This window comes from Petaurus breviceps, unplaced genomic scaffold (assembly GCF_028583685.1).
Source record: "Petaurus breviceps papuanus isolate PSGF00001 unplaced genomic scaffold, PetGlider_PUasm1.0 400, whole genome shotgun sequence".
NCBI lineage: Eukaryota > Metazoa > Chordata > Mammalia > Diprotodontia > Petauridae > Petaurus > Petaurus breviceps.
Genome location: NW_027186316.1, coordinates 334,611 through 361,087, shown reverse-complemented (window position 1 = coordinate 361,087; position 26,477 = coordinate 334,611). Strand labels below are relative to the sequence as shown.

At 44.5% G+C, this 26,477-nt stretch overlaps 1 protein-coding gene across 3 annotated transcripts; it reads left to right on the top strand.

Annotated features, from left to right (window-relative positions):
- The first annotated feature begins 4,354 nt into the window (after nt 1–4,354).
- Nucleotides 4,355–20,102, top strand: ZC4H2 (zinc finger C4H2-type containing). Of its 3 annotated transcripts, none has more exons than XM_069100383.1 (5): nt 4,356–4,566; nt 14,114–14,300; nt 16,147–16,319; nt 16,801–16,963; nt 18,273–20,102. In XM_069100383.1, exons 1-5 carry the CDS (start codon nt 4,514–4,516, stop codon nt 18,384–18,386), a joined length of 690 nt encoding a protein of 229 aa, XP_068956484.1. In that variant the 5' UTR covers nt 4,356–4,513; the 3' UTR covers nt 18,387–20,102. The 3 variants fall into 3 exon arrangements, with proteins under 3 accessions (XP_068956486.1, XP_068956484.1, XP_068956485.1); XM_069100384.1 differs by having other exon boundaries at nt 4,358–4,566; nt 14,114–14,285; XM_069100385.1 differs by lacking the exon at nt 16,801–16,963 and having other exon boundaries at nt 4,355–4,566; nt 14,114–14,285.
- The last annotated feature ends 6,375 nt before the right edge of the window (nt 20,103–26,477 follow it).

Here is a 26,477-nt window from a genome sequence, read left to right as displayed (position 1 = left end):
TTTTAATTTTAACTTTGAGATCATTATTATTATTCCTGCTTTTTTTACATAATAAATTCTACTCCCACCCTATATTTTATCTTTGTGTATCTCTCATTTTTATAATGTTTCCTGAAAGCAACATATTATTGAATTCAAATTTTTAATCTGCTATCCATTTCTGTTTTATGGTTAAATTCATCCCATTCACATTCTAAGCTACAATTACTTGTGTATTTTCCTCCTTCCTATTTTTCCTCACTATCCCTCTTACCCTATTTACCCCACCCCTCCTCACTCCTCTGCTTTGCTACCTTGCCCTCCTATTCCTTACCCTACCCACCCCTCTAAAAGTCCTTCCCTTATCCTCCCCTCCCACCCTATCCCCTTGCCCTATTTCTTTCTGAATTTAGAAGACTTTTATAGATACATGTATACACACATATACATATATATTTATGTACATATATATGTATTTCCCTCTTTAATCCAATGATTATTTTTATTATTTTTTATGCTGGATAGAATTATTATATATTTTTATTATTAATATCCAATGATATCAATCCCAATGAGAGTAAGGTTTCAGTACTACCCACCCTCCCCACTACCTAGCTTCTTCTGTATCAATTTTTCCTTTTATGCCTCATTTGTATGAGGCATAAACTCCTTTTTATCTCTCCCTACACAGTTTTTTTAGAATCACCCCATTATGCTCAGCTCGATCCAAGCCTTTGTTTCGAACTACCCAAATAATGAAGACAATCATAAGAGTACTGCTAATATTTTTACATATACTAAGTAAACAATTTGACTTTATGGAGTCCCTTATAATTGGCCTTTAATGTTTACCTTATATTTCTCCGGGATCTTATATGTCGAATTTCCATTAAGTTCTGGGGTTTTTGTGCTGAAAGTCTTTCAGTTCATTAAATATCCATTTTTTTCCCCATTCAGGATTATACTTAACTTTGCTGGGTAAGTTACCCTTGGTCATAACCCCAGCTCTTTTGTACTACAGAATGTAGTATTCTAAGACCTGTAGTCCTTCAATGTAGCTGCTAGGTCTCATGAAATCCATATTGTAGCTCCATGATATTAAATTTTTTTTCTTGTTGCTTCCAATATTTTCTCTTTAACCTGGGAGCTTTGAAACTTGGCTGTGATACTCCTGTAAGCTTTCCTCCTGAGATCTCTTTCTTGTGGTGATTGGTGGTGGCTTCCCCCTCCCCCCCCCCCCCCACCTCCACCCCCCTTTCTCCTCTACCTTCACCTTTTCTTTTTTTTTCTTTTTTTTTTTTTTCTTTTGCCTGGGGGATTTGAAATTGGCGTTGTTTTCCCCTTTAAGCTTTCCTCCCCGGGTTTCTTTTTTGGGGGGGTGGGGGGTGGCTCCCCCCCCCCCCCCGCCCCTTTCTGCTTTGCCTTCTTATTCTAGAATTTCAGAGCAGTTTTCTTTGATAATTTCTTGTAATATTGTATCAAGATTCCTTTTAAAAATCATAACTTTCAGGTAGTCTGACTATTCTTATACCATCTCTCCTAGATCCTTTCTCCATATCAGTTGTTTTTCTGATGAGATGTTTCACTTTCTCTTCTATTTTTTTTCATTCTTTTGATTTTGTTTCATGATTTCTTGGTGTTCTTAGAATATCATTAGCTTCTCCTTGCCCAATTCTAGTTTGCAAGGAATTATTTTCTTCCTTAAGCTTTTGATTCTCTATTTCAAGTTGGCTGACTTTCTTTTCATAACTGTCTTGATTTTGGGGGGTTGCTTTTTTTTCCTCTATTTTTTCCTCAATCTCTCCTGTTTGATTTTTAAAGTCATTTTTAAGTTCTTCTAAGAACTCTTTTTTTTGTGCTCTGGACCATTTGACATTTCTCACTGAAAAAGGAATGGCTCTATTATCTTCCTCTGACTATGAACCCAGATCTTCTCTATCCCTGTATTAGCTACCTATGGTTGGGTTCTTCCTGCGCTTACTCATTTTTTAAAATTTATTTTTTGTTTTATTTTGTTTCTAGCAGCTATTAGGGTGATAAAGTTGTAATCCTGAGGTATAGGGGAATGATGCCCCAAGTCTCAGGTGCTTCTTACTGTTATTTTCTGAGATCTGTCTTGAGGCCCAACCTTGGGCTCTTTTCTCCATTCCTAAGTCATGGCTAGGGCCCCCAGTCACACTGTTCTGCAAATGATCGGGTCCCCACCCCTTGCTACTGTACTCACCAGGTGTGTATTAGCTCCTTCTCCCTGCAGCCACAGCCCAGGATGAGTCTGGTCAGCACAGCTGTGCTTGGCATCCTGACAGTGGAAGGTCCTTCAGTCTTCTCATGCTCAGCTGTCAACCACCCCAAACTGTCTGCAAAATGAAAGTTTCCAAGGCTGAGGCTGCCTCTCAACCTAGCCACCTCCAGGGCTTGTTTGTTGATTCTAGAGTAGGCCTAGAGGTGTTTGCACTTCACTCAGTCTGAATCTCTGCCCCCTGAGGTGAGGTCTTTCCTGGGGTCTTCTCAAATTATCTTAGAAGGACAATTGCTTTACCCTGTGTTTATTTCTGCTGCTCTGAGGCAATGTTTTGCCTTTTTTTGTGGAGGAAATTTAGAGAGCCAAAGTTTTCTAACATAGTCTACCATCTTCCCAGAATCCTCTCCCCTCCAAAATCTCTTCCAGCTTTGACTGACATTCTGTGTTCTTGGGTCCTTCTCAGTTCTGACATTTAGTTCTTTCTGGTTCCTCTCAGTTCTTAAATTCCATGTTCTGAAGTCCTTTTTAGAGAAAAAAGGACATATATGTACCAAAATATTTATAGCAACTCCTTTTTTTGTCCTAAGACTCAGAAATTAAAGACTCACAAAATGCGGGTTTTTGCTTTTGTTGTTGTTTAATCTTCCTTTTTAAAGAGGACCAATGATAGTCACGGGGTTGTATTTTAACTTGCTTGTGAATTGGATTTAAGTGAGGCAGACTTGCACAAAGGTCAGTCTTACTCTCTCTTTCAGAGTCATCAAAGTCCAGTAGCAGGACAAAAGTCAGAATGATTGGCAATGGCCCGGGATACAGTGAACAACTTTGGTGTCTTCCATATCTGACCAAACTCTAAATGCTTCACGGGATATTGGACTAAAAGAAAGGATGAAAGAGATGGTATCAGAGAAACCTGGGAAGACTTGTATGAACTGATTTAGAGTGAAGTGAGCAGAACCAGAAGAAAATTTTAACAATAACATTATAAAAAAAATTATGAAACATTTAAGAACTCTGATCATTGGGGCAGCTAGATGGCACAGGGAATAGAGCACCAGCCCTGGAGTCAGGAGGACCTGAGTTCAAATCTGGCCTCAGATACTTAACACTTACTAGCCGTGTGACCTTGGGCAAGTCACTTAACCCCAATTGCCTTACCTTCCCCCTTCCAAAAAAAAAATCTGATCATTGCAATGACCAACCATGGTTCCAGAGGACCAATGGCAAAACATGCTATCCAATTCCTGAAAGAGAGGAGATGTATTTAAATGAGAAATACATTTTTTGGAAGTGGCCAATGTTGGAAATTACTTTGCTAGACCATGCGTATTTATTTACAAAGGTTTGTTTTTGTTTTTTTTTCCCCTTTTGGAGGGCAATTGGGACAAAGGTTTTGTTTTCCCTTTTTTTCAATAGGGAGAGAGGAAGGAAGAAGAAAAAATAAATGCTTGTTAATTAAAAAAAAAAGACAAAATTTTTTTTTTTAAATAAAGACCCTTTCCTTTTTTACATTCTGTGTTCTAAGGCCCCTCCCAGCTCTGACAATTTATGTTCTCAGGTCTCTCCCAGCTGTGACATTCTCCGTTCAGATGTCCCTCTGCACTGTGACTTCCAGTGATTCTTTTCCCAGGTCAGTGCACCTGTCTGTCCCCTTGGGGATCAAAGTTGGATACTGTCCTGACAAAGTCAGAAAAAAAGGTGCACTCCTTTCTGATTTCAAGGCCTCCCAGCCAGGGCTGATGGGTGGTCCGTCCCTGGGCTCCTTGCCCAGCTGGGCAGCTCCCAGTTGGTCTCTAGCCTCCCTCAGAGACAGACACTGTGCAGTTCAGCTGCATTACAACCCCCTCACCTCTCCACCCAGTTGTAGGGTGGTAGGGCTGGTGACTTAGTCCCTCTATCTCCTCCTTCCCCTGCCTATATGGGCAGAAGTTGGGGTTGGCAGTGAGGGGGGAGGCTTTCCTTTTTCCGCACGAGCGAGAAAGGAAAATCCCCATTCCTCTGGACTCTTCACAACCTTTGACATAATTAACTGTGACAAATTGATTTCAAGTGCGGTGGCAGGAAGAGGAACGGGAAGGCCACGCGCTGTCCTCTGGGAGTTGTAGTCTGCGGGCTGGGGAGTGGCATGGTCGGCTTCAGGCAAGGGACTACAAGTCCCAGACGCCCCCGCGGCCGCCATCGCACAGTCTCCAAGCCCCCTGCCCGGAGGAGGGGGCTACATTGTGTCTATTGTAGCTTTTGGCCGCCTATTCGGGAGACCTTCTCGGAACGGTGAAATCGGGCCTGAAAAGCATGGCTGATGAGCAGGAAATCATGTGCAAGCTGGAGAGCATCAAAGAGATCAGGTGAGCAGCGGGGGCATGGCGGGGGGGGGAGGGACCCCCGGCCCAGCACCCCTGGCTGCAACTGCCCCCTCCGGTCCCCGCCCCTGCCCCCAAGAGAAAGAAGGTGTGAGCTTGAGGAGTGGGAGGGGAGGACACCCATTGATGGCTGGGCTTGCACACATCTGTCCAGCTGTGGTCCTCTGGAGCATCTGTCGAGGCAGGGCTGGTTTCTTAAAGATGCTCTCTTGTCTGGGCCACTTGAACCTTTTCCCGCCCCTCCGGTCCCAGGAGAGAGGAAACCCATCCCACAAACCCCTACCTTGCTGGCCTTAAGAGAGCATGAAAATCCCTGGAAGGCTAGCGGATTGCTCTCACTGACTGGGTGGAGTGGATGGAATTAGGAGACCTGAGTTCAAATCTTTCCTTCACCTTTAACTGCACCCCGCCCCCTCCCATGATCTTGGCACAGTCATTTCCCTCCTCCAAGTTGCAGTTCCTTCCTCTCTAAGATGCTAGGAGTGGACGAGATGATCTCAAAAACCCCTTCTACCTTTCAACTCTCTCAAACTGCAGTTCTGCAGGAAATTAGATGCCCGCACAGATTAATGCTAGAACCTTCCCTCCCTTGATTATCCCCAATTTATGCCATACACAGTTTATTTTACAGTTGTTTGCATGTTGTCTCCCCTAGTAGACAGGGGACTCCTTGAGGGCAGGCACTGTCTTTTGGGATCTTTTTTTTTTTTTTAATATTCCAATGCTTAGTACAGTGCCCAAACATAGAAGATGCTAAACAAAAGCTTGTTGATTGATCAACTTCATGTTCTAAAAGTCATGTAGGAGGGGAGGCCATGGTGGGTAGTGGGAAGGGAGCCCTTAACTTTAAGCAGACCACCTGACTTTGTGTCCCTGCTCTGCTAGGCACAGGCAGTCAATCACCAAGCTTTTATTTAGCTCCCATACTGGGCCAGGCCCTGGGGATGAGGATATACAGAAAACCAAAAACCCAAATGCTTCTCTCCTTCAAAGAGCTTATAGCCTATCTGGGGAAATCAGAGCGCACAGAGGCAGGAGCCCTGACTTTGAAGTACAGGAACCTAAATTCAAATCCTTTTTCTGTTACTACTTGTGTGACTTTGGACAAGTCATTGTTAGCAAACTGGGCCTCAGTTCCCCATCTATGAAATAAGGGGTTGTACTAACTGGCCTCTAAGGTCGTAAGCTTAAGAGCTTATCTCTGAAACTATGACCTTATGTCCTCTCTGTGTATATGGACTATGTATGTGTATATGTATGTATGAATGCATGTATGTGTGTATGTGTGTGTATATGCTAATGGGGGAGGAGTAGAATGGGAGTCACTAGCACACCTGGGAAGATCATGATAAGCCTTGTGTAGAAGGTGACTCTTGAGTTGAGCTTTGAAGGAAACCAGATATCTGAAAATGCTGAGGTGAGGGAGGGCATTCCAGGCATGGGGGACAGCCTGTGCAAAGGCATGGAGATGGGAGATGGAGTGACTTGCATGAGGAACAGTAAGAAGTTCAGGGTGGATGGAGTATAGAGTACATAAAAGGGAATCATGAATTATAAGGCCATATAAGATACTCTGTATCTCTGGGCCTCATTTTCATGAGGCATTCAATATATTCAACTAATATTTCTTAAGTACCTACTATGTAGGGGCAACTAGGTGGCACTGCAGTGAATAGAGCACCGGCCCTGGAGTCAGGAGGATCTGAGTTCAAATCTGGACTCAGACACAACACAAAAACTAGCTGTATTACCTTGGGCAAGTCACTTAACCCCAATTACACTGCCTGCCCCCCTAAAAAAAAACAACCAAAAATAAAGAACCTACTATGTGCAAAGTCTTGTGCTCATTTCTGGGGATATGACTGTTAAAAATGACATAATCTCCACCTTGGAGAATGGAAGCTTCTTGAGGGCAGGAACCATTTTCACTTTTGTCTTTGTATCTCCAGCACCCAGCCAAGTGTATATAGTAGGTGCTGCATTAATGCTTGTTGATTGATTAAAGGAACTTACATTCAACTGGATTCTTTCTGTGTTAGTGAGGCACAAAGGCAATTATTCTTTATATTGCTAATCAACCTGGTTAATTACTTGGCTTGAGAAATTTAAACAAAGCCCAGAAACACCTGATGGCAAACAGGTATGTCAGTCCTACAGTTTAAAAATGGGGGGTCTGCTTGACCCGAAGATGAGTCCCACTTCTCTCAGTCTGGACACAGCATCTGATGTTTACCCCACAATCCTGAACAATTTGAAAAAGTCCCCAGAATCCCCATGTATATGTTGTGATGTTCTCCAAGGCTACTAGGTCCTTAACTGAAAATTCTTTTAGCATAGTGGTTCCCATTCAGCTTTCCTTTAACTCTCCACTTTTGCATAGATATAGAAGATAGATTAACAAGAATGTCCACAAGGGCCTTTTTGAGTCTGCCCCAAGGATGATACTCATAATGTTACTTGATAATTTGTACTAAGCTACATGAGGACGTATTAAAAGTAGAAAAGCACAAAGGCGGTTCATCAACTTACCCAGTAAAATTAAAATCAAGCACAGGACAGGTTACCTTTGCCTTATGTATACCAAAATCTTTGGCAATAAGGTCTGACCCATTTCCTTCTAAAGTGATTTCTGGAAGAAACATCCCCCACCCAACCGTCTCCACCCAAGGTAGATGATGGAGGACTGCCCAGTATCTTGTAGAGGCAACTATTGGAAGGTGATCAATGATAGTAATAAGCAGGATCACCATCCACTTGCCCTCATTTAGACTCTGACTCCTCCTCTGCCGCCAACCTCGCCTGGTTCTGGTTTGGGAGGTCCGAATGTCCAATCTCTGCATTTGCTGACACAGTCCTTGTTCTCCTTTCTGGTATCCAGACTTCCTCGTTTTCATCTGTGGAGACACACAAATAGCCTTAGCCTCGAACTATTACCCTGTTCTCACCCACACAGTTGTCCCTTATCTTTTTTCCACATCACCCATTCAGTAACTGCAGTTGCCTGGACTGTGATCTTTTAGAATTACTCATGTGTGGTCAGTAATACCCCAGAATTTTTCTGCTGGTGTTTTATTTTCATGATCTAATGTCAAATAATTTAGTACATATGGTGACAACCCCAACATTCGTCTTGGGGTACCCGTACTCCAAATTCCTTTTAATTTTTGGAGTGCGGCTATAAGTGTGCGTTTTTTTCTTTCAACACTTGCCTGACCTGTGGGGTTGTAAGGAAGTCCTGTAATATGGAGAATACCCCATTGAAGACAGAATTCAGCAAAACTTTTTGAGGTGTAAGCGAGGCCATTGTCAGTCTTTAATTGTCTTGGCACACCCACAGCAGCAAAGCATGTAATAAGATGTTCTTGAACATGAGAGGATTTTTCCCCAGACATAGCATTTGCCCATGTAAACCCAGAATATGTGTCCACAGTTACATGTATATAGTTCAGTCTCCCAAAAACAGAATAATGAGTAATATCAGATTGCCAAATTTCACTGGGTAACAGTCCACAGGGATTTACACCCTTGGGTATAGAGGGACTGCAAATAACACATGATGGACAGCTTGTAACTATTTGCCTATCTTGTTCTCTAGTGATATCAAAGGTCCTAGCAAGCATTCTAGCAGATTGATGAAATCTATGATGGGATTCCTTTGCTAATTCTAATGATCCCACAAGGATTTTTTCTGCACTTGGGGGCCACTGATCCACCCATGCTGGTTTTGTGGTAAGCCATTCAATAGGATCGGCTGTTGGCTGCCCATCAATCAGGGCCCCTCCTGAAAATTTGTCACGATGGTGACCTTAAGTTGTGATAAAATATCTCTGCCCCATAAAGCCACTGGCAAGGAAGCCAAACAATATGGGTGGAATTTTCCTGACATGCCCTCAAATTCCCAAGTAAGTTTCCTCACGCCTTTTAAAGGTTGACTAACTTCTCCTATGCCTTTCATATTTATATCTGATTTTTGAACAGTCCACTTCGGGTCCCATGGTTCCTGATTGATAATGGTCAGCCTGCTCCTGTATCTAAGACCCTGAATTCTCCTGCCCTCCACATATATATGAAGGGTGGGTCTTGAGGTTGTAATGATTTGAGACCACATGACCTCTGGATTCTGTATTTGAAATATCTGTTGTTCCTGTTTTAATTGGATCATGGACTGCTGGGATTAATAATTTTAATTTTATTATAATCTTCCCAGTCCTTTTGTTCCACATAGGTTGGAGTGAATTGTATATCCGTGTATTCTCCTTCTGGCATTAAAGAAAGTACCCCCATGGCAGAAGCAGGAGAAGAAATCCTAAAAAGCACTTCTCTCTCCTGGCCTGGGTAAATGTTTAAAAATTTAACCTCAGGCTGTAAGATAACAACAGTTACTTCAGAGGTGGAGGGATCCAAATCAGCTTCCCCTCCTGAACTTCTGGAGTGCTAAACTGAACATAAGTCCCTGCTTGTTTTTTGTGGACCCGGGACTTGGCCCTTGAGGCCTTTTCCCAAATTTCTAAATCTACATTCTGAAGCCCAATGAAAGCCCTTGTGACATTTGGGGCATTTTGATTTTGTTCATAATTCACTATTACTGCCACCCACTTGACATTCCCTTTTGAAATGGCCCACTTTACCACATTTATAACAATTCTTGTTTTGTCTATTTGTGGCAGCTTGCACTTCTGCTATAAATTGTGCTTGAAAGACCATAGACTTTACCTCCATAGATTTTCTAATTAATTGATCCAAGGAGGCATCAGCAGGAAGTGCCAAAAAAGTTTTCTTGTGATCTAAATTTCAATTCCCTCTAGCTATTTGTCTTACAAATTCTTCCAATCCCACAGTACTTCCTAAGGTAAGCTGTAATGTAATGCCAAGGAAAGGCAACTTCCCAAGGTTCAGAATACTAGCATAGGTGCTCTCCATTTTATTCAGTGACAAAGTAAGAACAGAGAAGGTCAAAACATGACATCATTCAAAATACAGCATTTACTAAGTGTGATTAAATAATCTCCAAGGACTACCCCACCCCAGGACCTTCCACTCATTCAATCAATTACAAAGTCCCTGTTCTAAATACTACTCCACCCCTAGGCTGTACCTTCGACCACAAAGTCCCTCTTCTCAAATGGAGATTAGTTTCCAATCTAAGTAAAGTACATTCATTTGTTCAACCATAGCACACAAAAAGGTCAAAAGTTCCCCACCCCTGGATCACAATTGAATCAACCCCAGAGTTACATCAAGTTTAAGCACAGCACTTAATACCCAAATGGAGGTCTTTTCTTCATCTTGACACAGGCAAGTTCTCAGCATCTTAGTTCCTGGGGAGACAAGGCTTAGCAAGGCCACAAGGTACATTGCCAGTCTCTTCATTAATTCATCCTCTGTCTGTAGAACAGTCCTAGAACCCCTGAAAACATTAGCAAAACCTTCTCCCAGGATTTGTGTAAACATACAACAAGAAAATCCTTCTTCAGGGCTTCTGAACCAACAGAAAGGTTCCCAGACCCCTGCAACAACAGCACTGTCCTTCACCAGTGGACAGTATTCACTCTGTCTGCAGGACAGTCTCAGGATCTCTTAACCAAAAGCCAGGTTCCAGGACTTCTTCAACAAAAGGACTGTCTTTCACCAGTGGGCAAATCTGGCAAAACAACATCAAAACAGACAGACAAAGTACCAGCAAAACAGCCATCCAGCCGACTCCAGGGCCAGTGCTCTTACTGTGCCACCTAGCCACCCCTAAAACATTTTTAATAGGCTGGGGATAAAAGATTTAAAAAAACAACCCAACAATATATACACATAGAATTTAAATACACACGTGTATTTAATCTAGTGATGAAAAACAGTTATCCTTTCCACATGGCAACTTTCTCCATTGCAGTTTCAACGTATCACAGGTTGGCATAAGAAATTAAATGGGAATTTGGGGGATATTTTGCAAAAGCCGCAGATGACCCACAAAGGCCCTTTGTGAGACACATTCCAGATGGGATTCCTTCACATATAGGGTATACTGGATGGCCACTTAAGTCCTTTCCCTGTGACTGTGATCATGAGGTTCACCTTCCCAGGGCCTGCCTGGGTGTAGCACACACATCTCTGAGAAGTTCTTAACACGTAAAAAACAGCATGGCAAGTGGGGAGGTATCAAACACATTGCCAAAAACATTTTTGAGTGCAGCCTGATCCAGATTCAAATGTCATTGGGGAATATTTAATAAAAATAAATAAAAATACAGTACAACATAGACAATGTTACTTTGTGGTTTTCTAAGTCAATATGCTGCCCTCAGGGATCCTTATTGTTATTATTTTTGCTTTTTGGAGGGGGGAAGGTAGGGCAATTGGGGTTGACTTGCCCAAGGTCACATGGCTAGTAAGTGTTGAGTGTCTGAGGCCGGATTTGAACTCAGGTCCTCCTGACTCCAGGGCTGGTGCTCTATTCACTGCCAAACCTAGCCGCCCCTCAAGGATCCTTATGTACAGTTTAGGAGCCATCCTTTTTATTTGAGTTTGACACCACTGGTAGTGGATAGGGCCTGAGACTTGGCAAAGAAGGGTCATGAAGTGCTGGGTTCAAATCTTCCTTCAGACCTTAAGAGCTGTGTGACCCTAGCCAACTCCTTCCCCTTATATCTTTAAGATAAGGCAGTTGGACCAAATGGCCTCTCAGGTCCTTTCCAGCTTTCGACCTAGGATTCTCTGAGCATTTATTATCCCTATGTAGTCACAAAGTTTCAGCTCTGCAGTCAGATGGGATAAACCAGCTCCATGCTGTAAGGGGAGGGCTGTGATCATGCTCTGTGGTCCTCTCCTCCCAAGGGGCGAGGGTGGAGTACACTTCCTACAGGGCATCCATTGTGGAAAGGAAGCCTTTCCCTGGCTGTCTCGTGGCCTCTATCTCCCCCCCGCCCCTTTGAACTTGGCCCCAGATGCTGGAATCACTAGTTGATGGCTGTGACTTTTAAAAAGTTCAAGAGACATCATTTCTGGGTAATTAATTATTTTATTAATAATGCTAGCATATTATTAATAAAAGGGAACAGTGACACTCTTGAATACCAAAGACCCCTCATGGAACCCACTCAATGCTTATGTGTCCTTGGAAGAGTGGGTATTCCTGAGTGGGGGGCAATCAACTCAGATTGGTTAACAAGTAATGAGAGAGAATGAATATTATAATGAGAGGTGGACCTATTCTAATGAAGGGTTGGGGACAGGTCAGATACTTCCCAACCACTCCCAGCATTATCTCCACCCAAAGCAGAGTAGAACACAGTGGGCCTCCCCACCTGGATGGGATTGGGAACAGGATTGGGAACAGGATTGAGGAGCAATGTCCTTCAGATTGGCTTGGTCTAATGAGGTTTCAGAAGGGGATAAATCCTGTGTTTCCCCCATAGTAACAACCAGGATTTAATAATCCTTTTTCTCATGGTTCTTGGGTAGGGGAGAGTCTAGGACTCAGTGGGGAGATCTGAGTTTGAATTCCTCCTCCTCTCTTAGCCTCATTTATTAAGTAGCTACTATTTTACAGAGCTCTGTAAAATAGTAGCTACTTAATAAATGATAGTTGATTGGTTTCAGTTCAATCCCCTCATTTTACAGAGGTAGAAAGTAAGGAGAAGGGTCTTGGGATCATAGAATGTCAGAGCTGGACAGGGCTTACAGACCATCTAGTCCAACTCCCTTATTTTACAGAGAAAAAAACTTAGGCCCTTCCGCCAACTAAAATGTAAACCCCCTAAGGATGGAGACTGTCTTATTTATGTGGTTCCCACAAAGGACTCCCATAAACCAGGAGTGGGGAACCTGTGGCTTCAAGGCCACATATGGCCCTCTAGGTCCTCAAGTGCAGCCCTTTGATTGAACCCAAACTTCACAGAACAAATCCCCTCTAGGTCTTCAAGGGTGGTCCTTTGACTAAATCCAAACTTCACATAACAAATACCCTTAAGAAAAGGATTTGTGGGGCAGCTAGGGAATAGACCACAGGCCCTGGAGTCAGGAGGACCTGAGTTCAAATCTGGTCTCAGACACTTAACACAAAAACTAGCCTTGTAACCTTGGGCAAGTCACTTAACCCCAAGTGCCCTACCTTACCCCCTCCCCCCAAAAAAGGAGTTCTTTGGGGTGGCTAGGTGGCACAGTGAATAGAGCACTGGCCCTGGAGGACCTGAGTTCAAATCTGGCCTCAGACATTTGACACAATTACTAGCTGTGTGACTTTGGGCAAGTCATAACCCCAACTACCCTCCAAAAAGCAAAAAAAAAAAGGATTTGTTCTGTCAAACTTGGACTCAGTCAAAAGGCTACACCTAAGGACCTAGAAGGCCGCAGGTTCCCCACCCCATACCTAAACCCAGTGAAAGGAAAAATTTCCCATTGGGTCAAAAGCAGAAAGGGAAAGTAGTGAGTTCCCTATCACCAGAGGTCTTTGGACCAGTTGTTGGGTATGGTGTAGACTGAATCTGAGATCCAGGTTTGATGAGCAACCAGCCCCCTGAAGATCCTTCCAGCTCTGAAATCCTGTGATTTTATTCCCTGAATTTCAGAAGCAGTGCCATCCCCTGCAATCTACCTTTATTTCTCAGGATCGTGGGTTCATAGATTGAGAGCTAGAAGGCCACCACTGTGGCCTATACCAATAAAATCATAGGTTTGAAACTTTTTTTTTGTTTTTTGTCTTTTGCTTTTTGGAGGGGGGGAGGGCAGGGCAATTGGGGTTAAATGACTTGCCCAAGGTCACACGGCTAGTAATTGTGTCAAATGTCTGAGGCCACATTTGAACTCAGGTCCTTCTGATTCCAGGGCCGGTGCTCTATTCACTGCGCCACCTAGCCACCCCCCCCCCTTAAATATTTTTGGTTTTGTTTTTATTTTGGTTGTTGGTTTGGAGAGAAGAAGGCAAGGCAATTGGGGTTAAGTGACTTGCCCAAGGTCTCACAGCTAGTAAATGTGTCAAGTGTTGGAGGCTGGATTTGAACTCAGGTCCTCCTGACTCTAGGGCCAGTACTCTATTCACTACACCACCTAGCTGCCCCTGAAACATTTTTTTCTTTCTTTTTTTTTTTTAAAGCAATTGGGGTTAAGTAACTTGCCCAAGGTTACATGGCCAGTTTGTGTGTGTGTGTGTGTGTGTGTGTTAAGTATCTGAGGCTGGAACCAATCCTGGGTCCTCCCGACTCCAGGGCCAGTGCTCTTACTGTGCCACCTAGCCGCCCCTAAAACATTTTTAATAGGCTGGGGATAAAAGATTTAAAAAAACAACCCAACAATATATACACATAGAATTTAAATACACACTGTATTTAATTTCTTTGCCAAGAAAACCCCGAAACGGGGTTGCAGAGAGGAAGACATGAGTGAACAACAATATGTGCCAGGGTTTGTACTTGGAATCCAAATCTAGCTCCCTTTATCTCCACTATATCTCCGGCCCCTGCTTACCTCTGGAGAACCCTTCCAAGTCTGTGATTCTTGGTCCAGGATTGTGATTTTAGCCTGTTGCCATGTTCTGATACTGCAGGAACAAGACCATGCAGATGGAGAAGATCAAGGCACGGCTGAAGGCAGAGTTTGAAGCCCTAGAGTCAGAGGAGCGGCATCTGAAGGAGTATAAGCAAGAGATGGATCTCTTGCTACAGGAAAAGATGGCCCACGTGGAGGAACTGCGTCTGATCCATGCAGACATCAACGTGGTGTGTGATGGGCAGGTAGTATAGGACAGATTAGCTTCTTCCCTGGGCTCAAGGGCTTTTCTTGGCTGGGAAGACTTGACCAGAAAGTCCTTCAGAGATTTTAAGAATGGTAATAATGGAGCCAGAGAGCAGTAGTTCATGTGAACTACTGGGCATCTTCAAAAACATTTTAATTGATACCTTCATTTTTTTTTGGCGGGGGGGGTGAGGCAATTAGGGTTAAGTGACCTGCTCAGGGTCACACAACTAGTAAGTGTTTAGTGTCTGAGGCCGGATTTGAACTCAGGTCCTCCTGACTACAGGGCTGGTGCTCTATTCACTGCAGCGCCACCTAGCTGCCCCTTACATCAACTTCATTTCCAAATATATCCTTCTCCTAGCTAGAGATCTGTCCCCTTGTTATAAAGAATAAAAAAAGGAGGGGTAAAAAGCAGTTCCAAACCAACCAGTTGCACATCAGTTGTGCCTGATGTTCTATGCAGTATTTACTACCTGTAACCCCTTACCTTTTTTTTTTTAAGCAATTGGGTTTAAGTAACTTGCTCAAGGTTACACGGCCAGTTATTTCTGGGTGTGGTGCTAAGTGTCTGAGCCCGGATTTGATCCCCAGGTCATCCTAACACTGGAGCCGGTGCTCTTACTCGCTGTGCTACCTGGCCACCCCAACCCCTTACCTTTTGCATAGCTTTTCTTCAGGGCTGAGTTTCTTGGCTATTAGAACTTTGTCACATTCAGTTTGTTCTTTTATTTGTTCTTTCCGTTTACATTGTTGCAATCCTATATATTGTTTTTTGAGGTTTGCTGACTTCTCTCTGCATTAGTTTGTATAAGTCTTCTGATGCTTCTCTGCAGTCTTCATAGCCATCATTTCTTATAGTAAATTTGTATTCCATACATTCATTTGCCATTCTCCAATTGAGGGACTTCTATCTCCAGCTCTTTGCTACTACAAAGAGTGTTGATATAAATATTTTGGTGTATATGGGACCTTTCTTTTTTTCATTGGTCTTCTTGAGGTATATGTCTAGCAGTAGACTCTCTGGGTCAAAAGGTATAGACACTGAAACCACTTTATTTGCATAATTCCAAATTCCTTTCCAGAATATTTGGATCAGCCAACAGCATCACCAGCAGTGCGTTAGTATGCACATCTTTCCATGACTTCTCCAATATCAACTGTTCCTATCTTTTGCCATTTTTGCCAATTTACTATGTGTGGGATACAACTTTAGAGTTCTTTTGATTTCCATTTATCTTATTATGAAAGATTTCTGAGGGTCCCACAATCTCAATCTGAGTCCCCAGTCTTAGGATAGAATCAGATTCAGAAAACTTGGATTTGGATCTTAGCTTTGCTATTTATTATCTAGATGGCCTTGAACACATCACTTTCTACCTCTGGGACTTAGTTTCTTCATTGAAAAATGAGGAGAGTTGGTTTAGAAAACCTCAAAGGTCCCTTCTAACTCCAAAAGCATGTCAGTTTATGAAATTAAGGAACTGCTGTTAGTTCAGAATTGACCTTATTCACATTCTCCCCCTTGTGTCTTCATGTTGCTCATGTATCCCCATATCACTGCCACAGATTATGCCTTTCCTTCCACCTGCCCATCTCCCCTTTTTGAAACCCATCCTTTCTTCACGGCCTACCTTGGGTTTGCCAAGCAACCTTCTCTGTTTTGTGGTCACATTTATTTTTGAGCTGTGGGCCTGGGTATTGTCTCAGCATTTAATTTGATGGGTAGGAAACCACCTTGGGGGAGGGCTGGTAGCAGTTAGCTGGAGGGACGCTGGGAGTGGAAGCCCAGGTTCTTGCTGGTCAGCTGCTCTCCTTTCCCCATCCCTACCTCCCCTGGGCTAGATGGAGAACACCATCAAGCAGTCAGAGAATGACCTCAACAAGTTGTTGGAGTCCACACGGCGGCTGCATGATGAGTATAAGCCCCTAAAGGAGCATGTGGATGCTCTCCGCATGACCTTGGGCCTACAGAGGCTTCCAGACCTGTGTGAAGAGGAGGAGAAGCTGTCCCTGGAGTAAGTCCCCCTAGCCTAGCTTCTTCCCACCCCATAGGCTAGCCCGCTGACACAGAACTTGGGAGGTGGGATGCAGAAGGCTGAGCTTTGTGGAAGACTAGGGCCTCATCTTTCTGATGTCTCAGTTATGGCCCCCTCAGGAAGGGCAGTCCTACCCGGAACCCTTCCAGAGTGTGTATTCCTGTGGCATTGGTGGGTGGGGGCCCCACCACCACAATGACCCTTTCCTGTGGATATGACTGGGGCAGGGGGAGGAGTGGCAATGGCTGAGGCCCTGGTTGCTGCCTTGCCTAGTGGTTAGGTTAAAGATTAAAGTGATTCCTTTTGACCCTGGAAAATGGTAAGTGTTAGGGGCCCTAGCTTCTGAGTTTCCAGAAAATTGTACCCTTGGGAAGAAGGTAAAAGTCAAGGTGGTTCTTCCTGACCATGGAACAGCCCAGCCAACTTCTCTCCCCCCACCCCCCATCCCATCCCTTCCAAGTTACTTCGAGAAGCAGAAGGCTGAGTGGCAGACAGAGCCTCAGGAGCCACCCATCCCTGAGTCCCTCGCTGCTGCCGCTGCTGCAGCCCAACAGCTACAGGTGGCTAGGAAGCAAGATACCCGGCAGACGGCCACATTCAGACAGCAGCCCCCACCCATGAAGGTGAGATCGGTGGGGGGTGGGCTTGGGAAAGTCCAGATGGCCTCAGAGCATGGACTTCATAGGATAATAGCATGTAGAGGTGGGAGGGCCTATAGAACAGTAAGTGTCAGAGCTTAGCAAGTACCCCTAGAACAGGGAGTGTCTGAGCTGGGAGGGCCCCTAGAACAGGGGATGTCAGAGCAGGGAAGGCACTTAGAACAGGGAATGTCAGAGCTGGGAGGGGCCTTAGAACAGGGAATGTCAGAGCTGGGAGGGGCCTTAGAACAGTGAGTGTCAGAGCTGGGAAGGGCCTTAGAACAAGGAATGTCAGAGCTGGGAAGAGCCATTAGGATTTAGATGCTCTAAATCTAATCCCCTATTTTATAGATGAGGATACTGAGGCAGTAAACTAGGCTTCTTAGATTCATAGACACATGGATGATGAGTTGGAAGGAGCCTGTGAAAGCATAGGGGCTCAGCCCCCTCATCTCTATATAATCCTGGGCCTGCAGAAGCCCCCTGGCTGTCCCCCTCGGGTCCTTTATTCTGCCTCCCCAGAGAGTAAACCCAGACTGGGTGTTAGATGGAACCCTGGGAAGTCTGAATGGTAGCTTTCCAGGGCACTTTTCTGGTTTGCCTAGAGAGATTAAGTGACCTCTCTAAGGTCATACAGGAAGTTAATGGCAGAGCCAGCCTGTTAGGGCTCCTATTCAATTTGGCAAACATCTATTAAGCCCCTGCTGTGCTCTAGACACCATAGAAAGAGAAAAATGCTCCAGTCTCTCCTGGCAAGGACTTTCTACTCATTCTGCCCCATGTTAGGGTTGCTCTAGAAATGAGCATTTATCCTTAGATATGCTGTCCAGGTCTCATCCCACTATTGACTTGTCCCACAGGACACCTAGGCAGTGTCCTGGCCTGAATTATAAGCTAACTCAGTTGATTACAATCTACCCCCAATAGCCTGCTGCCACCATCTAAGGGAGTTCCAAGGCAAAGCAAGGTTATGACACCATTGGCCCTCTCTGGTCCTCCACAGTTTCCTTGTGGAGTACTGCCATTATTTCTAGGTCCCAGCCTTCAGTGGGTTACTGCCTTTGTGTCCAGAACACAGCTTAGCTGATCTGTCCATTTTTTTTCAAGACCATTGACATCTTCTGGTCCAAATTTTGATCCTGAGGTTGGCCCAGTAGATTAGGGTTGGCATATCCTTTCCCCCTTGGAACTCCCAAGTCCTATCCATTGGTTCAGGCAGAAGGGAGACAGAGGGCTCCAGGTACCCTCTGTGGAGCAAGGCTGCATACTTCCTTTGTTGGCTGTGTTCTCCTAGGCCTGCCTGTCCTGTCACCAGCAAATCCACCGGAACGCCCCCATCTGCCCCCTGTGCAAAGCCAAGAGCCGCTCCCGGAATCCCAAGAAGCCAAAGAGGAAACAGGATGAATGAGAAGAAGAGTAGCCCCCTACCCTGGGCCAGAGTGATTGAAGTCCAGGCGTGAGCCTTCCTCCCCTTCTCCTTCCATTCTTCCCTTCTTCCCTCTGCCCTCCCTCATCTTGTATTTAGTGGGACGGAAGCACAACTCTTCCCTAATGTTCTTATTTCTTCTAGCCCTTGGGATTTGGGGTTAGGAAAACATAGGTTTCAGGTACTAAGGCCTGTGTGTCTAACAGTTCCTTAACCCCTGATTGCTGCCCCTCCCTTCCCCCTCCCAACTTGAGGATATCAGGTGGTGGCAGAAGGCGTCCAGGGGCCCGAAGGCCTAACATCCCTGCCAATGGTGGATAATAGAGGCGTAAGTTGCTGGTTACTCACTGGGGCTCCATGTCCCAAATGGGATAGGCACTCAAGGAATTGTGGGATCAAGGAGGCCCATTGTTCCAGATTGAGGCTGGGGAGGAGGGATGCCACTCATCAATAGCGGCTATAGCAGAGGGACCTTTGAAGGTCATTATTGGCGATGGTCCCTTTAGAATTTGGACATCTGTCAGCCTATTTCCTCCCTCCCTCTGTCAAAGTCATTGCTTCTCCAGCTTGGTAGGGAGCAGTTGCCTCCAGCAGACAGGTCCCACCATTTGGTTTCTCAACCACTCAGAACAGCTGCCTTCTTTTCATTCTAACTCTAGTCCTGCCCCATGCCTTCCAGTCTCCTTTGGGAGCCAGTCTTAAAGGTGCTGCTGTCTTTAAGGCTGTGGAAGCAACTTGTATAACCCACCTATTTTGCTTTCAGAACCCGTCCAGTTGGGTGGTCCTCCCTCTCGTTTCTGTATTTCCCAGGGGCCTAGATGCTGACACAGAAGAATGTGGCTGGCCCATTCTTCCTTTCCCTCTCTTTCCCCCTAATGGGACCATTAAGTCCTATCCACTTACCCAGCCCCCTAAACCCTTGCAATGAAACTAATGTAAAACCCCATATTCCCAGGTACCTCGTTGACCACTGCTCATCCTGGCCAAGTGGCTGTTTGCAGCTCTGCACTCCCTGGGAAGGGCCACTAACATTTGTCAGCCTGTTAACTTTGAAGAGCTAATTCCCTTACATTTGATCAATGGTGCTTTTCTGGGGGGCTGAGGGCATGGGAGCCATTGGATAGTTCATTATGGATAAGGCCCTGTTCCATATTTCTATGGTCCCAGCCCTCATCTTCATTTTAGAGCTGTGCTGTGGATGTGTTGTTATTGATGTGAGTCAGTCAACCCCTCTGTTAGGCCTCCAGCCCCTCCCCTCCATACACTTGGGTCAGTAGGATAGATGGAGGTGAAGGGACCCTCCGGGATGGTCCTTTTCCATCAAGGAAACCCCATCCCATTAGCCACATAGAGCCCCCCTGTCCTTAAGGCCTCCTTCCCTGGGGACCATGATCACAGCTTCTGAGCACACCTCTACCCTGACTTACCATCCCCTCCTTTCCAGTCTCCTCACTGCCATCCAGGTCACTCTTGTGGAGACCTTTCCTGGTGTTAAGGGGGTAGGCCTTGGCCAACTTTGAAAAAGCTTCAACCTCATGTCCCTGGCAGGGGGCATTTTTTTCCTTCCTTGTTTACCAGTAGTTTTAGTGGGTTGCCCCCAGGGCCTATGTGTTCATAACCTCTGCCTCTTGGACTTGTGTGTTATACCACTTGTCTATACAAATCCTATTAAATAAATATCATTCCAGGTTCCTGTGACCATTCCTTTTCATTTCCTTCTTCCTACTGGGCTTGCATTTGGGGAAGGCTACCTGGGATTTGAAGACACCAGGAAGCTGGGAGGGATGGTTAAAATACTGAATAACAGAAGTTCCAAAAAGAACTTGAGAGACCCAGTGGAATGAGATGGAGTTTAAAAGGGATAAATGTAAAGTCGTAAATTTAGGTTCAAAAAATCAATTGTAAAAGTAAAGAATGAGAGGAGGTATTAGCTAGACAACTGGATAGACAATCTGGGAGTTTAATGGCCCATGAATTTCCTTCTGAGTCAACAGTGATATGGCCACCAAAAAAAGCTGATAAAATCTCAGGTTGCAATGAAAAGAGACCTGACATCTAGAATGAGAGAGCTGATTCTTCCCCAATACTGTGCCCTGGTTAGACACCCAGCTAGGCAGTTGTGTTCAGTTCTCGGCACCATGCTTTCAGGACACTGAAAAGGAGAGGGTATTCAGAAGAGGGTATCTGGGATGGTGAGAAGACTAGGGATCTTATCATAGAAGGATGAGTTAAAGGGACTGGGGGTGTTTAATTTGGAAAAGGTAAGACTTTGGGATGGATATGACAGTTGTCTTTAAGTGTTTGGAGGGCTGTGATATAGGATAAGTCCCCAGAGGACAGAACTCGGGGCAGGAGGTAAACATTGCAGAGAGGCAGATTTCTATTTGATATAAAGAAACACTCTTAATTAGAGATATCTGAAGGGGAAATGGGCTATCTCCAGTGGTAGTGGTCTTCCCATCATTGGAGGTATTTGAGCATAGATGCCTGCCATGGGTGTAGGTTCTGTTTTGAACAGAACTGGGTGCTATGGGACCTTCAACAAGTCAATCTGGCTCTCTGGGCTTTTGCTTTTTATTGGCAAATAGAACAATCTCCCTTTCTTCTTGCTATTCAGGAACACTATGATGGTGATTCTTCAGTGATAACTGGGAAATTCCTCTTAACAATAAGGCAGATGGGAGGCCCAGACAGGTAACTGAGGGTCAAAGAAGGATGCTAAGGAGGTAAGGTTTGCTTGGTATCTCTGAAAGGCCTAGAAAAGGCCTCCAACAAAGAGAGATGGAGAAGATAGCAGTAGTCTTTGAGTTCAGAAAAGAAGGAACATCTTTAAGATATTAGACTTAATAGAGCTGGAAGGGCCCTCATTTTATAGAAGGGAAACCAAAATGCTGAATCCTAATGAGTTTTGAATCCTCTCTCCAAGCTATCAAAGGCAAAGTACCTAAGAGGAAAGAGGCACCTCAGACTGAGATGGTGGCTCCACAATGGAAAAAAAAAATAAGTGGCAGCACCTTGGCTTCAGCTCTGGGCAAGATTGGCAGAAAAACAGAGATTGCTGCACAGACCTTGCCTTCTTCACAACAATTCAATAGCTTATTGCACAAACAAGTCACATAAAGGAAAGCCATTCCCCACAGCTAGGTGGTGCTATAGTAGACAGAGCTCTGGGTCTGGAGTCAGAAAGACCTGAATTCAAATCTAGTTTCAGACACTTACTAGCTGTGTGACCCTGGGCAAGTCACTTCACCCTGTTTGCCTCAATTTCCTAATTTGCCAAATGAGCTGGAGAAGTAAATGGCAAACCAGTCTAGTATCTCTGCCAAGAAAACCCCAAATGGGGTCACAGAGAGTTAGACATGGCTGAAAATGACTAAACAACAACTCCCCACAGCAGGTGAATGGGATCTATCTTGTGAGGATGTCTGCATTGTGTGAGTGTGTGTATGTGACTGTGTCCAACTATTTCTCTCTATGTCTTATACGTGTAGCAGTGTTCATATATGTGGCTATGTAAAACTGGTCATATGACTGCCGGTAAGCATTTATTAAGCACTTACTATATGCAAAATATAGTGTGGGATAGTAGACTGACTACTGGATATGGAGTCAATGTACTTGGATTCTAATCTGGCTTCTACTACTTCCTAGCTATATGAGCTTGGGTAAATCACTTTCCCTCTCTAGGCCTCAGTTTCTTCATCTGTAAAATCCAGATAGGTCTTCAAGCTTGAAATCTTATTATTCATGCTATGGGCTTTGGTCCCCTCAGAAATGTCATTAGGCTTACCATCTTCTGTCCAAGACTAGACTAGGGCATACTCACCATAGGGGCCCCTCTTTTTCATGCCCCCCAAGTTACCTGGAAGGGCTTCATCTGAAAAGGATAGCTCAGCCAGGCCTGCCCTGCTCTTGTGCGAAGGGGACTGGCCTCCACAGAATCATGTTTCAGCTCTTCCTTGCCCAGGGAGTCTCGGGACATTGCCTTGAGGCCAAGGGGTTGCTTTCAAGCCTGAGATTAGCAGGCCCTTCTTTCTCTGCTTCCTGGCCCAGAATATCCCATCAGGCTTGGAGTACAGTATCTTTCACCTAAGAAGCAATATCAGAAGCCCTTAATGAGCCAGAGGAAGGCTTGGCTCCATGGCCCACTGTTCTGCAGGAAAACAAAGCTGGCAGATTAAATGGGGGTATAGGATAGGATGAAATGGAGAGAGATGGAGGTGGGAGAGGGAGTCCCTTAACTTCCTAGCTAGAAGATCACCAGTTCAAAGAATGGCCATAGCTGTCTCTGGTACCAGGCAGCTGCTAGTCTTCAACTTGACCAGCATTGGCTTCATTCACCTACTTTGGAGGTAAGAGGGAAGGAGCTCCACTGTTTCTGCCTCCTTCCATCTGCCATCCATTTCTCTAGAATTCTGAGGTTTATCAAGAGCTTTCCCTTAGGAGGTGAAGAACACTCTCATCTTTATGGAAACTGAGGAAACAGAGAATTTTCTTTTCTTTTATTTAAATTATTTAGTATTTTATTTTCCCCAATTCCATGTAAAAACAATTTTTAACATTTGTTTTAAAATTTTTGAGTTCCAAATTCTTTCCCTCCTTCCTTACCCCCCCCCCAAATTGAGAAGGCAAACAGTTTAATATAGGTTATACATGTGTATTCATGTAAAACATATTTCTATATTGGTCATATTGTAAAAGAAAACAGACCAAAAAAAACCCCAAACCCCAAGAAAAAGCAAGCAAGTAAAAAAAAAAGCATGTTTCAATCTCTATTCAGACTCCATCAGTTCCTTCTCTGAGGATGGAGAGCATTTTTCATCACAAGTCCTTTGGAATTGTCTTGGATCATTGTATTGCTGAGAAGAGCTAAGTCCTTCACAGCTGATTATCCTACAATGTTGCTGTTACTGTGTACAGTGTTCTCCTGGTTCTGCTCATTTAACTTTGCATCTTTTCATATGGGTTTCTCTGAGAGCATCCTGCTCATTACTTCTTTAGCACAGTAGTATCCCATCATAATCACATACCACAACTTGGTCAGCCATTCCCCAACTGATGCTCATCCCCTCAATTTTCAATACTTTGCCACCAGAAAAGAGATGCTATAAATACTTTTGTACATATAGGTCCTTTTTTATTTTTTGTCTCTTTGGGGATACAGACCTGGTAGTGTTATTGCTGGGTCAAAGGATATGTGTGATTTTATTGGCCTTTTGGCTTAATGCCAATTTACTCTACCTAAGGGCTAAATCAGTTCACAGCTCTACCCTCAGTCCAACATGTGTTACTTTCCTTTTCTGTTCAATTAGCCAATCTAATACGGATGAGGTAATACCTCAGAATTGTTTCAATGTGCATTTCTCCAATCAAGAGTGATTCAGAGCATTTTTTCATATGACTATAGATAGCTTTGATTACTTCCTCTCAAAACTGTTCATATCTTTTGATCATTTATCAATTGGTGAATGGTTCTTATTTTTTATAAATTTGACTCATTTCTCTATATATCTGAGAAATGAGGCCTTTGTCAGAGAAACTTGCCTCAAAATTTTTTCATGGTTACTATTGCTAACTATATTTCCCTCCATTCTATCCCCCCGCCATTTATTCTGTTTTCTCTCTCCTTTCACCCTGTCCCTCCTCAGTAGCTTCTGACTACTGCCTCCCCCAATCTGTCATCCCTTCTATCACCACCACCCTCTTCTCTTATCCCCTTCCCCTCCTACTTTCCTGTAAGGAAAGATGTATTTATTTTTGTTTGGGTTTTTTGTGGTTGTTTTTTTTTTACTTTTTTGGAGGGGGGAAGGCAGGGCAATTGGGGTTAAGTGACTTGCCCAAGGTCAAACAACTAGTAAGTGTGTCAAAGTGTCTGAGGCAGGATTTCAACTCAGGTCCTCCTGACTCCAGGGCCAATGCTCTATTCACTGCGCCACCAGGTGCCCCAGTAAGATGTATTTCTGCACCTAGCTCAATGTGTGTGTTATTCCCTCTAAGCCAATTCCAATGAGAGTAAGGATTAAGTGTTCCCCACCACCTTCCCCATCTTCCCCTCCACAGTAAAAGCTTTCGTGTGTCCTTTTTGTGTATAGATAATTTGCCCCATTCCACCTCTTCCTTCCCCTTTCCTCTTTCTCAACCCAAGTCCTCTATTTCATTCAATGAAATTTGACTTTGAAATACAAGACTCAAGAGAAGCATAAAAAGGGAAACAGGAAAGGGAAATCATTAGGGACTCAATAAGGTGAAACCATTTACATTCCTACAGGTGAATATACTTGTAACTAAGAAGTTCTTTTTCCTCCTAATAGCCTTATGGTAGTTGGTGAATAATCAGTTCCATTTTACAGATGAGGAAATAGACTCACAGAACGGAGGTGGTTGTTGCCCTCCAGATGATTCACAATCCTTGCTCTTTGACCTGACACTCACTTCAGGATTTCCTGGATCCAAGTACCAAGTCTTGACCTTATCCCACTGGAAGGCAGTGATGAACTTAGCTGAACCCAAAGCTCTCTGGGTGGAGGGTCAGCCAACTGTGGGCCTGAAAATAGGGCTAAGCTAGGCCCCTGGATACTCCTGGGAGGCATAGCAGGTAAAAAGGGAAAAGGAAAGAGGAGAAAGAACCAAGGTGGAGGGAGAAGGAGGAAAGAAGTGGCCATGGCAGGTCAGACATCCTGTCCCTCTGACCCTTAGGGCAGAAGAAAGAGCAAAGTCCTTGGAATCTGAGGCCTTGGCTTTGAATACTTGCTCTAACATGTTTGTTGTATAGCCCTGACTAGTCACTTCTCTCGAGCTGTTTCCTCATCAGTAAAACGGGGATTTAGGTAGGCAAATCTTGGACCATCACAGGTCTAGAACTATCAGAAGCCAGGTAGTCCAAACCCCCTCATTTTATAGAGGAGGAAACTGAGACCCAAAGTAGTTAAGTGTCATGTGCATGGTCTAGCAAATGGGAGTGGCAGGGTTCAAATTCTGACTCCCAATCTAGTTCTCTTTCTACTGTATCAGGCTACCTCTTGAAGCCTTGTGTAAATCTGAGAAATTGTTATTAGGTAAAGAGTGATGACAAGGGGGAATGGCCCCTCTGGGCTGCAGGTTTCCATTGGTGCAACACAAGTGACTTTACCAGTCTTGGCCATGTCCCTGCAAGTCACAGTACCATCAGGTTGGACTGAGCCCCAAAGTTCTGCTACTTCTTAGCTGTGTGGCCTTGGGCAAGTCATTTCAACCCTGTGACCTCAGCTTCCCCAATTAAGCAGTAGCCTCTGAGCCACCATTGGCTACTAGCCTTAGGAATTCTGGGTAACACCCAGGCTAACTCCACCAGAGCAAAGGGAGGGGAATGCCAGGCACTGTGTTAAGTGTTATTGTCTTACAGGTTTACCATCTCCTTCTGTGGTGGGGGACAAAGGAAGGGGGAACAGGGCAGGGCCAGCAGAGAGACATGGGATGAGATAGAAAGATCTCTCTCATTCTTGCTCCTCTGAACCTAAGAGCAGAGAATCCTGTGGTTTCCCAGTTGGAAGGGCAAAGAAGGGTCCTTTGGCATTTAGTGCCAAATTAATTTTGTTATTCATGGAAGTATAGCCTAGTAGATAGAGAGCTCACCTTAGGAAGATCTAGGTTCAAATCCTGACTTGAAATCACAGGTCCAATCGCCCAAAAAAGTACCAGTATGTCAGCTGAATAATGCCAGTGAGACAGGCAGTTTCCTACTGAGAAGGAAAGAGCCTGAGATGACATGTTTTCAGTGCTTTGGGAGGATAGTTTGGAACATTAGGTCCAGTGTAGTCAATGACCTCAGTCTCCTTAGCTTGGTCCCAAACCAACTTTCAGATACTGAAGAAGAGCCGTCGCCACCTTGAATATGAGCTGCTAAGTGCAGGATACAATCATCTACCAGGATGCTTTCCTGCCTGGGAGTTTGGGGCTTGGTGGATGTGTAAGTCACTATCTATTCAATTCAGTGCATGAATATCAGTAAGGAGCCTTCCCCTGCTGCCTCCTCCCTGAGGCTGGTACAAACAAGGGTGGCTGTGCTGGGCTGCCCTGCTGGTCCCAGAAGCTGGT

Excerpts from the sequence above, each read along its gene's own strand:
- ZC4H2 (XM_069100383.1), top strand. The coding sequence starts at position 4,514 with ATGGCTGATGAGCAGGAAATCATGTGCAAGCTGGAGAGCATCAAAGAG. Across the intron at positions 4,567-14,113 it reads GAGAGCATCAAAGAGATCAG|GAACAAGACCATGCAGATGG; the intron begins GTGAGCAGCGGG and ends CTGATACTGCAG. Across the intron at positions 16,320-16,800 it reads GAGGAGAAGCTGTCCCTGGA|TTACTTCGAGAAGCAGAAGG; the intron begins GTAAGTCCCCCT and ends ATCCCTTCCAAG.